This window comes from Arachis duranensis, chromosome 7, assembly GCF_000817695.3.
Source record: "Arachis duranensis cultivar V14167 chromosome 7, aradu.V14167.gnm2.J7QH, whole genome shotgun sequence".
Taxonomy (NCBI): Eukaryota; Viridiplantae; Streptophyta; class Magnoliopsida; order Fabales; family Fabaceae; genus Arachis; species Arachis duranensis.
In genome coordinates, this window is record NC_029778.3 from 76,904,922 (window position 1) to 76,917,921 (window position 13,000).

General features: G+C 31.9%; 1 protein-coding gene across 3 annotated transcripts; it reads right to left on the reverse strand.

Annotated features, from left to right (window-relative positions):
- Positions 1-2,400: 2,400 nt before the first annotated feature.
- On the reverse strand, positions 2,401-11,594 carry LOC107459718 (increased DNA methylation 1). Of its 3 annotated transcripts, none has more exons than XM_052251910.1 (9): positions 11,121-11,594; positions 6,931-9,727; positions 6,122-6,245; positions 5,637-5,719; positions 4,280-4,521; positions 3,900-3,986; positions 3,510-3,609; positions 3,149-3,341; positions 2,401-3,043 (listed from the first exon to the last, which is right to left on the reverse strand). In XM_052251910.1, the coding sequence occupies exons 2-9, from the start codon at positions 9,508-9,510 to the stop codon at positions 2,442-2,444; spliced, it is 4,011 nt and encodes a 1,336-aa protein (XP_052107870.1). In that variant the 5' UTR covers positions 9,511-9,727; positions 11,121-11,594; the 3' UTR covers positions 2,401-2,441. The 3 variants fall into 3 exon arrangements, with proteins under 3 accessions (XP_052107870.1, XP_015933441.1, XP_015933440.1); XM_016077955.3 differs by having other exon boundaries at positions 2,401-3,070; positions 6,122-6,242; positions 11,121-11,592; XM_016077954.3 differs by having other exon boundaries at positions 2,401-3,070; positions 11,121-11,589.
- Between the last annotated feature and the right edge of the window lie 1,406 nt (positions 11,595-13,000).

Sequence of the window (13,000 nt, forward strand, 5' to 3'; positions counted from 1 at the left end):
AAACAATATTCTTCTCATATTTAAAAGAATAATATGATGCTCTTTTTTTCACTGACATATATATATATATATATTATTGTTTGGCTATTATTTTACTTAACATAATATTCACTTCATATAAATATCATTTATATGCAAATCAGTTTAGGTTGATCAATTTTTTATTTTTTTAACGTGAAATGGATTAATGATTATTTATTTATAAAAATGATAAAATTCATAATAAAAAAAGTTTAAATAAATAAGAAGAAAATAAAAGAAATAGAAGAGATAGACTACAATAAATGAATATAAATGAATTGAGTGGGAGATTTTTTTTTGTAAATTTTATATTACATCCATTTCAATAATAATAAATAAAAATACATCAACTTGATATTCGAGAAAAAACGATGAGATAAAATTATGACACAATTCTAAAGTAAAAGCTCAAATTATACCATAATACCATTGTACAACACAAATTAAAAGTAAATCTACACTACAATACACTTTACTAGGGATTATACCATAATACCATTGTACAACACAAATTAAAAGTAAATCCACACTACAATACACTTCACTAGGAATGCACACAAATCGGATCGGATCGGAGCCTATAAACCATTAATTTATTATAATTGTTTGGATTTAATGAATAAAATAAATAAAAAAATACTCTTTTAGGAGATTGATTTTCTTAATCAAATTAATCTGTATTTATTATATTCAATTAAAACAAGTAGTAAATCATTTATTTTATTTTAGATTTTATAAATTAATGAATTAAAATAATCGATATAATAAATTACAATTAATTGATTGATATAAATTATGTAATATTTAAATATCTAATGAAATCAATTAGTTGATATAATTAATTTACCTTAATGAATTATATTCAATGAGTCAAAAGAAATAAATAAAAAAAATACTATTAGAAACATCATTAAGTGCAAAAATCTTATTTTTATATAATATATAATATAATAGATATCTAATATACACCAAAAGTTTGTTGATATATTAAGTGATACCACAATACATACCGGACCGTTTTAATTGGCTGCTAACATAATAAGTTTATGAATTTAAATCAAATCAACCATAAATTGAGAGATTTCAATGCCTCAAATTAGTTTATAAACTCTAAATCCTAAGGGTGTGTTTGGCAACCACGTTCAAAGAGAAGAAGTACGTTTAGATATCTTGAAAACTGTAATTTTTTGTTTGGCAAATTTTTTATTCATGAACGCAAAAGTGATTTTGCATTCAAAACCACGTTTTCAAGAAGCAACAATTTTAAGCTTCTGCGTTTCACCAACGGGCTTTTAGCCATCAATACTCAATCTTTATTTATCTTTTACTAATTTTATCCTTTATGCATACTATTGTATTATTTATATTATTTTTGTTTATATGAACTATCTTTTTCTATTATTTACTATTTTTTATTAATTATTTATTTGATATTATACACTTTTATAATTATATTTTTTTGTATTATTTTTATTTTTTTAATATAATATATTGATCCTATTAAGAAAGTAAATTAAACAAAAAATTAATTGTAAATAATAATAATAAAAAATTATAACATACTAAAAAAAGTACTAAGAGTACTAAAATTATACTGTATAAAAAATATCATAAATTTTTTTATTTATTTCAATTACTACCAAAATAAATATTGAATTTTTTTATTATTTTTAGTACTCTCTAAAATTTATATTTTGTTAGTTTTAATTAAAAGTATATTTTGCCAATTTTTATATATTATTTTTATCTTAGTGTATAAATATTAATTTTATTATAGAATTAATTAATAACATCTATTCAAATATCTAAATTAAAATAATATACAAAAATTATTTAAGTTGATGTCTATTTTAGTAATTTTGTATCTAAAAGTGATTTTGAATAGTATAATCCAAACAACATTTATTTTACTATAATCCATTTTGATATAAATATTGCCAAACATAAATCACTTAACGCAAACTTACTTTTCATCAAAATTAAGTTTACAAAATCAATTTTCATCAAAATCAAGTTTACAAAATCAATTTTATTCAAACTCCCGTTTGTAAACTGTAATCCAAACACACACTAAATTTTCACAATATATTAATAATAGATCAGAAGTTCAAATCTTACCAACTTAGTTTGATCTAGTAGTTTGAGCTAATATGCTTAAGCTGATCTAGTAGTTTGAGCTAATATGCTTAAGCAAATATCAAAAGTTCAAATCTTACCTTATACATACATCAACCTGTTAGCTAGTAACAAATCCTTAAATAGAACTCCAATTCGCGACGAATTAATCATTAACTTATCAGATTGAGAAATATCCTAGGGAATAAAAAAACAGTTTTCCTTATACTCTATGCTAAAACATAAATTATGAGCATCACACCATTTCCACAAAAAAAAAATCTATTTTTTTTTCAACTCATCATTCAACTTGCAGACTTTGCAAATGTTCCAAAAAGAGCAGTTTCACCTGATCGTTCAATACTAGAATCAATGTCAAAATTGCTGCCCACGAATGTTTTACAGGACAAATTTGAAAAATTACCCTGCACATTTGCATTTTCCTGAACTTCACCTACTTTGACATCCTTTTCCTCAATAACTAATACACCTGATTCAGCACCATCTTTCTTTACATTACAGTCCTCACTTGATTGCTGTCCCAACTTACACGCCGTTTGGATTTCGCTGCTCATTCTCAGTTCGAGCATGCTGTCTCCACCGCACAATTTATCAGACTTGTCCGAGACCATTACCGGGATGATCTCTGCTCCAAAACAGCTACTAATTTCTGTTGATTTTGTGGCGTCTAATCCAGTGTCGTCGTTGTTGATGGCTTGAGTGTTATCATCTCTGCTGGTTTCCCTGTCAGCAATGGTGTCTCTGTGATTCTTACCTTCAAGTTCTGCTGGTTTCCCTGACTTATCAGCACCCACGTCGTCAGTAGCAATGTCTCCAACATCTTCTAGTGCTGATTTATCCAGGGCCATTTCTTCGGAACTGATACCTACTTTGGTTGGTTCATTTGCTGCCATCATTGATGCATAACAGATTCCTGTTTCAGTTGACAACAATGAATTTTAGTAATATTTTACAATCATAGCATGCTATAAATATACACAAATGAAAATACCTTCGGGTCTTTCCTTCTTGTACAAGGGTTTTTCAAGTAACACTGTTCCAGGAAAAACCATGAAGTTGATTTTGTTGAACTTCTGCTTTTCGGCGGCATCCACAGGTGTGAATCCAAATCCTTTGGTCCATGTCTCCACCAAATCTGGAATTGCTGCTACCACAAGCTTCTCTACCTTGACAGATGTTAGCATCTGCTAATAAAAAAATTGTTAAAATACAAAAGTCCTAAAAAAATACCAAACAGAGGAAAGTAGGAATGTTCAAACTAAAGAATGCAAACCAACAAGGAAGAAACTGGAACATAACTTTTTGTTTTAATGAAAATTTTGGATAGATACAAAACTTCGGGCAAATAATACCTCTTCAATTGAACTCACAAGGAGTCGGCACATTCCTTGCCGACGAAACCGACTGCAAGTTGCAATGAGAGGCATCTCAGCAACTGTAGTTCCATGCACCCTGCAAAGGAGAAATCCTTCATTTATGATGCAATTATACACCCATGGCAACTCAAATGAATAAAATTACTTTGACAATAACCTAATTCATTAGTAAATCATCTGGAAGGGTAAGCTGGAGAACAATTAAAAGGCATTCCACTAATTTGCTTTGCATATTTGATATTAGAAAAGTAGTTGAACTTGATTCTTGGATTCTCCCACATAAGTGTGTGTCAGGGATTGTATTCTAAATAGCACAAAACCTGCCATAAATTCCAGAAGGTAAAATATCTATATTATATGTTTTACCTAATACATGCTACAGATGTTAACACATCCTGCTTTTCCAATACCACAGTGTAAAACCCTTGAAAATTCAGGCGAGCAAAATCAGACCTGAAATTTAGAGATGCGAACTTTCAGATCAAAATGCAATAGAAGATACAGCAACAACAATAAAGTCATGTCCCATTAGGTGGGATAAGCTAAAATGCAATAGAAGATACTCCCTCTGTTTCAAAATAAGTATCACTTTCATGTCTAGAAATATTAATTTTTCAATGAACCCAAAAAGTGAAAGACAATTACAGAGGGAGTAAGGAAAACAAAATGTAAGAACCTCAGAAGATGAGGCATTGAAAAAGAGTTGCTGAGGCAAGGCAAAATTGTCATAGGAAAGAAGAACAAACCCCCAGTTGTACAATAGTTGGGGTATCATGTGTATGCCTGTTCTTGGATCCAACATCGACAAAAAACACTCCTCCATGATAGTAAGCGCAACAGCTAACTTAGTATTGCACACCGCCTTCAGGGCTAACCACTGGGTAGAATGAACCTTTTGGTCATCATGGATGCATCTAAGAAGCATCCATGAGAAGCCATTGGAAACATGATTAACTAACCCCACTTGAGATTGGAGACCAGAGTATACCTGCAAATTCCAAGTGTCAAGTCCTTGGATAGAAAATAACATTACAGTGTACAAGGAACTCATGCAGTCATGCTGTAAGATAGAACTGTTGCAATAAAACCAACACAGAAGGAATTAATGGATAATGCAATCCATTATACCATTATCTATAGCATCTCAATCACGCAGGCAAAAACATTCATCAGTAAATTTGTTGATCATTTACTCCTAGAGAATTTCTCTTAATGGCATGGATAAGATCCTAATGTTAAAACAAGCATAAGCTCCCTGTTGAATATAGCAAAAGCAACTCTAACAAATAAAAATTATTATTATTTGCATAAATGTCAAAATACTAGCATAAAAATGAAATTTATGTTACATACAAGACTTGTCTATCTTTTGCAAGAAACTGAAAAGGTTTTCACTTTTCTAGTTCACTTATAAACAGGCATCTACTACAATAATCCCCAGAAAGGAAGAATGTAAAATTTCGAGAAAAATATAACTTTGAAAGCTGTCAAATTCATTCTGATATTGTAAAACTATAAAAGGCAACAAAGCAACAGTCATGGAAACATTAAAGCAGAATCAAGCACATTGCTCTCAATTATAATCACCATAGAATAATTTGAAATAAGGATGACTCTGAATTTTAGTTAGAAAGTACAGTTTAAGAATCGCATTAATATGCTGAAGATTCATTTTATATGTTTCAATCTAAATATCAATATCTACCCTTAACATTTAATTTATTTCAAAAGTTTTTGATAAGTTTCAATTTTACCCCTACCGTTAATTTCCTTATGGTCAACAGTTAGTCAACTCTTTTATTCTTTTTCATATTTTATCCTTATTCTAATCATCAACTCTTCTTCATCATCATCACTTTTTCTCAATCCAACATCACCACAAAGCTTTCTTCAAACCATGCCATTTCCCCAACAATAATTCCCAATTACTCTACAGAGTATATAATAATAACAACAATAACAATAACAATAACAACAATAATAATAATAACAATAACAATAATAATAATAATAAGTAGTTGCGCCAACACCCCACACCACTGCCTCAAGAAATCAATTTCAAACGGAAGCCTGGAAACTTCTTAAGAAAAATTTAGCAAGTACCTCCTGACAACTCTGACCACAAAACCAAGTATCTGGAAGAAAGCCTTCTTGTTTATCTCTTTCTTTCAGGCATTTATCATGATCTGTTCAAATACATGTTAATAATAATCTGACAAAATCATTACTGAAGCACCAAAAAGGAAAAAGTGCATAAACTTTCAGCCAAGAGAAATCCTTCTTCATGAACAAATTAAGCAGTCAATAATAATAATAATAATAATAATAATAATAATAGTTAGGGAGGCATTGATCTGAGTGAATGAGGCATCCAATCACACTCATTCACTCAGATCAATGTCTGCCTAACAATAACAATAACAATAACAATAACAATAACAATAACAATAATAGTAGTAGTAGTAGTAGTAGTAGTTAGGGAGGCATTGATATGAGTGAATGAGGCATCCAATCACCCACCAGTCTGGAGTGTAAGGAGAGTCAAATAAACAAGATCTATAAATGCAATGTGCACAGGGCATACTTACATTTATGTTCACATTGTGAACATTGCAATGAATCATACCCATCTGAAGCCTCCTTGTCCATGACCAATTTTCCACATATCCGACAAGTGCAATTTGTGCAGTACCAGTTGCCATCAGGGATCTCCTGATGTACAAGAAACAGTCATCATTCTTTCATGGTAGGGTGATAGAACTCCAACAATAACGACATCCACATAGTACAAAATATAAACAAGATCTAAAGAGGACAAGAAAAAAGGGCAGACTAGAACAACATAAATACACGCCTTTAAATCCTGATAACATAAAAAAGAAACTTGACCAGTACCCAGCCAGCATACAGTCAAAAAGTCAAGTGTGAATATGCTCACAGAATCTCCATACCAAATCAAAACAAATTAAGCGCATAGCTTAAGTGCTATTAAACAAGAAATTGCAAGTAAAATATATACCAGGGAACAAAATGACCTTACTCTTGACCACATAGTCAAGTTCATAGAAGTGATAGAGAACATCCACTAACCATAGAAAACCCTTACTACAATCTACTATAGTTTTCAAGCAATAAGTACAGATAAACATTCCTGACTCCATACAAGAAAAAAAGAAGTAATCTTCTACCACAATTTGACAAAGGAAGGGGCAGTACTACTTGTATGATGCTATTGTAAAAGACTATATATAGTATGTATATAAATAATAACTGTAAAGGATGACGTTATAACAATCACTTAATAGTAAGTCTAATTCCTAAAAAGTAGCAGAAAAAACAATATGAAAAACTAGGGAACATAAGAAAGAAACTAGCCTACTCCAGAAAGCACATATACCTGAGTGGACAAACAAGTCAGATGAAAAGTAGACGGACAGTTATCACAACAAATCAGCTCACCCCCCTCCCCACATAGGCCGCATGAGTCGTCATTTCTATCATCATTATCAACTTTCACAGCTTGATTCTGACTTTTCCTGGCTTTGTACTCAGAAGACCAAGCTTGAAGGAGGCACAGTGTAAACGGCTCACCAGACTCCATGAAAAGATTCAAGCAGGGACGATTCAGTGCAAAACCAGCATGAAATTTGAACTCTGATAATGTAAACACATTAGAACAACACTTGCACACAACACCATCCTTGGTAATCCTACCATCCTTAATGACAGCATCATCTTTAAGGCTTCGGTATTGAATCACATCATTTATAGATATCACACCATTCTCAATCAACCAGGACAAGACTGTCCTTGACCCCAAATAATACCTCTTGCCATCCTTATTGTGATTCCCTGCATTGCAAAGATTCCTTGGTAGCAACCGACATCTGCCCTTTTGGCTTTTAAGATTTCTCCGGCCTCTCAATTTGCCAGATTTTGCTTTAGAATTACCACGAATCATATTTTGGCCAGAATCCTTGTTCTTGAATATTGCTGAGACCAACAGATCATCATCTTTAATCCGGCATCTACTGGACTTATTCATTCCATTTATGGAGTAGTTTGGTTTCCTAATATGCTGGGATGCACCGACAGATGATAACTTCCTGCAGCTTCTTTTTGTTCCTGAATCGTCTACTAGATTATCGTGAGCCTCTTCCAACCCAAACTGAGTTCCACTTGGACCACCATTCAGTGATTGCATCTGCTCAGTAACAGTTGAGCCCACCATGTCACTACGGTATAACATACTCAGTTTGATCTGAGATACCCTTTTGCACCTCCTCCTCATTTTCTTCTTAAGAATAACACTGGTGGCAGAGCATGTCTTATCTGTCTCAGATACAGAAGCTGTTGAGATTTTTCTGCCCTCTCCATCACTATAATTAGACTGTTGAATAGCCTCAGAGTCATGAAAATGAACAAGGGCATGGCTTAATTCAGATGCATTCTTTTCCTGTGACATTTCCAATAGTACATCTCCCTCAATCCCATTATCTTCATCAACCCTTTGAGAATTTCCAACGTTAGCCTGGTGAACATCATTTACCTTAGACCCTTCAAGCATTTGTATTGAATTTCCCGAACTTGTAAGAATATCAAAAGAGCAAGCACTTTGCTGAGTGCCACTGCTATCTAATCCATAACCAGGTGAGAAAACTAGATCCATACTGCTTTTGTTTACAGAGATTTTTCTACAATGGTTTTCTATGCTGCTGGGATTCGCTACAACATATATATCTTCATCTGATTTCCGTTTACAAGCACTGTTACCCGAAACTAAAGTTCGAGTTAATTTGATTACTTCTCCCTTTTTCAGTGCACCAATCTTTCTATTAAAAAAAATTAGTACTACAAAGGGATCCAGAAGCCACCATTGATAAGCCAACATAGAAGCAGTCTCTAACTGGTTCATTCCTTTTTCAACATTTATCAGTGCAATGGACAAATCAGACCAAAATTGACTAATATCACTCCATTCCTTACATTCTTCATATGCTAAATTACATTTTTCAACAGACAGAAGCTGACCGCATAATCTCCAAGCCTTTGTAAATTCCCGGACAGTTTTTCCTTTTGGAGTCCTATAAACGGACTCAATGTATCGCCTACTAGGGCGTTTACGCTTCTCAACTGACCATCCTGCCGCTGTAAGCAACCGCAAAATATGAAACTGCAGCAAAGTACGAGGATCCTTTTTGTCCAGCTTTGATAATGAATCTGAAATATCCATGTCAGCAGATATGAAGTCTTTTGACATTTCTTCAGGATGTAAAGGATTCACAGCACTGATTGATGATGTCGTAACCACAAGCCTGTTTGCAAAGCTCTCCTGGGAAGCAGGAGAAGCAATTGCCTTACCTACAATCACCTCTTTTGCAACATTACTGTCTGCAGTTGCTGATTTACATTTTGTAGCATCTACATCACCCTTAGCCGCTGGTTTGCTCTGTAACACATTATGCTTCAACAGATAGCTACTAGATATCACACCACACTTGGATGATTCAACTAAATGAAAAGCAATGGGTTCACTATCACAGTCAGCATGAGATAAATTAGAAACTGTATCTTTTGAAAGTTCTGATGGATTCAAAACATTTTCTGAATCAGATCTACCACTAGGAGTTTCATGTAAAGAAAACTTCATTCGCTTGACATTCATTTCCTCGTCATTTTGATCATCTTCACATGTGAAACTCTTTGGCACACACCCCAAAGCAGTCTCTTTGGAATCTTGAATGGCATTAAGGTCCTCCTCGGGATGTTTAAATCTTGAAGATGAGGAGCGCAGTACAGCTGAAACTTCATTACTAGAGCAGAATGATTTGAAAGTGTTTTTTGCAGATTCACATTCAAAGTTGATAACTCCAGAAACAAGACACCTCTGACTAGACTGAAAAATGCCATTACTGGAAAAGACCTCAGTAAAAATCTGTCTTTCTTCATTAGATCCCTCCTCGCATAAGCCTTCCATTTGTTTGCTGATCGATATCTGTGCTGATTAATGCAGTATCACTTTATTTGCAACTGCTCTTGGTAATCTACATGTTGCTACATTAAGAAGCTACCTCTGGCTTTTTGTAAACAACCTAAGGAAGTAGTTGGCCATTTTTTCAGCTATAAACTAGTATTTTACAAACTCCATCATTTCAAACCTTGGTTGACAAATAAAAAGACAAAGGCCTGATAATCTGCATAAGAAAGTGAAGTAAGTTATTACACTAACAAGATGCAGTTATTAATTAAACAAACAAATAAATAAATTTAAAAAGAAAAGGAAATCAAAACTAAAACATCCAAAACTGTTTAGCTTCTATATTGAAGTCATCCATATGTCATCCGAAGATAGAAATTCGTTAAATAGAAATTGTAATGTAATGAGAATAAATAAATAAATCATCAAGTAGGTATGTTTATTCCGTCGTACGTCTTTTCCTTTCCTCCCAAGTGAACTAAGCAGAAAGTTGGAGTATAAGTGAGAATTATGATTGTTTTCTTTGATGAACTAACATCATTGCCCTAAGAGCAATTTGGTATTATGATTGTTTCCTCCTTTAACAGAATCCGGTAGCAACATTTTCTTTGCCCCCAATTTAGAACAATTTTTCATTAGCAATCCAGTGGATAGGAAATTGGACACATTATTTTTAATGCAGCAGTGTTTCATAATATAGAGAAAGTTTCTCACTGACAAACATGACATTTAACCGAGGGAACGAGGATCAGACATGTTACGGTTTTCATGCAACAGCGCTTTCATGTTTCAACATTAGAGTTCGCTTCAAAACCATTAACTGGAAATTCACCCATTGTACTCTTCCTAAAAAATCAGAGTATTTATCATGTTTCCCTCGTGGAAGTTGCGGGGAATGGTCTTTAAAACAAGACAACAATGTCTAATAAACTTTTTTCTGGTTATATTAGCAAAGCAGTTTCATTAAACTGAGCAACATTACCTAGCAAGCAACACAGAACCGAAGACATGCAAAATGGGAAATCTGAATGAAATCAAAATACAAATTCAAAACATCCTAAATCCTACAAACCTTTCATAGTTTACACATATACAACGACATTTTCTTTAGACATTATGACATACAACACTGAAGTTGTCACCAAACTTCAACGACTAAAGTTCTGGAAATCTTTTTGGACAAGAACCTCATCCTTTTCCTCTTTTTTTTTTCTTTTTTTAAAACAGTAAAATAAAATTACATTGATTAACAAATACCAATTAATTGAATTAAGCATTCAATAGAGAGAGAGAGAGAGAGAGAGAGAGAGAGAGAAAGAGAGAGAGAGTCGGAATTGCAAAGGAAAACACAGAAATCAACATGCATGAACGAATAAGCAGCATTGAAACACAGAACAAAAATTTAGACCCAGAAATGGATGATAATGCATAAATCCAAAGCAAAAGAGCTAAGAATTAAGATTATGTCATAGATCAGGACCCACCAAGCTCAGATTTTCAATGAAATTCATAATCTGTGCCCAAGAGCCATGAAAATGAATCAAGCATTTCAACAAACACCAAATATGCATAAAAAAAAGTTTCAGGTTTAAAGCCCAAGAGAAACCCACCAGAATGGGAGAAGAAAAAGGAAACCCAATCAGAAATTAGGGTTCCTCAAATTTCTGCAGAAGCGGGTGAAAGTCTCTGAGCAAATAAATAGCACCAATTGAGGGATGCCATGGCTTCATTCATTCTATTCCATGCCCCTCTGCTGCATCAACAACACCACACACCTTTCAGAATAGAGAGAGCTTTGGGAAACTCACCCACACAGTGCCACACACCACACCACACCACACCACCCTGCAACAGATATGGAAAAAGAGTCTAACCCAAAAAAGACATAAAACACCCACTTTCTCTCTCTAGAAGTCTCTATTCTCTCTTTCTCTCTCTAAAATATGTGTATCTCGCAACGCATAAGCCTTGTTTCTCTCTCTTTTACAGAAGCATCTCCCATGTGACTATATGTGTAACTGTGTAAGTTAAGTGTTGTAATGTGATATTGTCATGTACTACTTACTACTGTGCTCTCATTTTTTTTCATTTTCTTCAATTTTCATTACCACTTGCTCTGGTCTATCTTCTTTTCTTTTTCTTATTTTCTGACAGGAAAGCCATCAACAGAAATTATTTTTAATACAGAGACAAAAATGATATTTTGATTAAATATTGGTATTTGAAATATATTAAAGTTTTATGAGTGTGTTGAAAAAAGAAGTATAGATAAACAATGAAAATATTAAACAATGTGAATAATTGATATATTAGATGTTCAATTCATTAGGTGTGCAAATGGGGTGAAAACTCAGGTGAAGTCGACTTCACGTGAAGTTGATATCTAAAAGTTTGTTAGATGAAAATTTAGTCAAATTAATCAAATCATCTAACGGCTCTCAAGTATCAATTTTACGTAAAGTCGACTACATCTGAGTTTCCACCGTGCAAATGGTTAGGTAGGTAATTTGACACTGTAGTTTGTTTTTATTTTATTAGGTCAATTTTAGATCTTATTGTTTACATTGTTTATAAAAGGCATTGTCTATCTAACAAAATCCAAAAAAAAATATATGCGTGTTGGCCAAAATACTAACATGATGACATGTGTCTAATACGCACCGTGCATATTATAACATGCACTCTACATGTTAAATTTTCATATGTAAAATTCACCTACATATAATTACGCTAAATAATTCTATTTTCAAAGATATCAATATTTTTTTATATAAAAAAATTAGCCACCTATTAACAATGTCATTAATTTTAGATTATTAAATTAAGATCCTAAAAGGTGAAAAAATTAGTAAAATAATAAAATAAGAATTCACGCTTAAATTAAGATAATATAACATATATTTTATAAAAACTACAAAATCAATAATAATGATTAATTTTTTATTTTATCACTTTATCAATTTTTTTATTTTAAAGAATTATTTTTTTCAATTTTCAATTTTTTTATTATCACTTATTCTTGTCTCTGTCTTTCTTTTCTTCTTTTTTTTTAATAGAAATACCCATTAACAAAGTCATTATTAATCTTTTATAATTTTTCTAAATTTTTAATTGGATATCTGTTGTAGTAGATAAAAATTTTATTTTTTAAAATTATTTTTATTAAATATAAATAATTTTAAAATATTTGTTTTTGTGTTTAATATAAAATAAATTATAAATAAATATTTTAAAATAAATATTTTTAAAAAATTGAAAATTAAAGGTATGAAGTTTTCGATACTGTTATAGCGTATTTATCAAAGAAGTTTTAAAAACATTTATTTTTAGTAACAATATTCTTAGTTATTTAAACATTATGTTTTGAGTTAAACTTTTAGAAGGAAAAAAAATTATAAACAATAAATTTCATTAGTCAACTATTAAAAATGAATTGTGGTGTTTTAAAAAGTTTTAAATTTTTAATAATGTTTTAAAATATATATTAAAA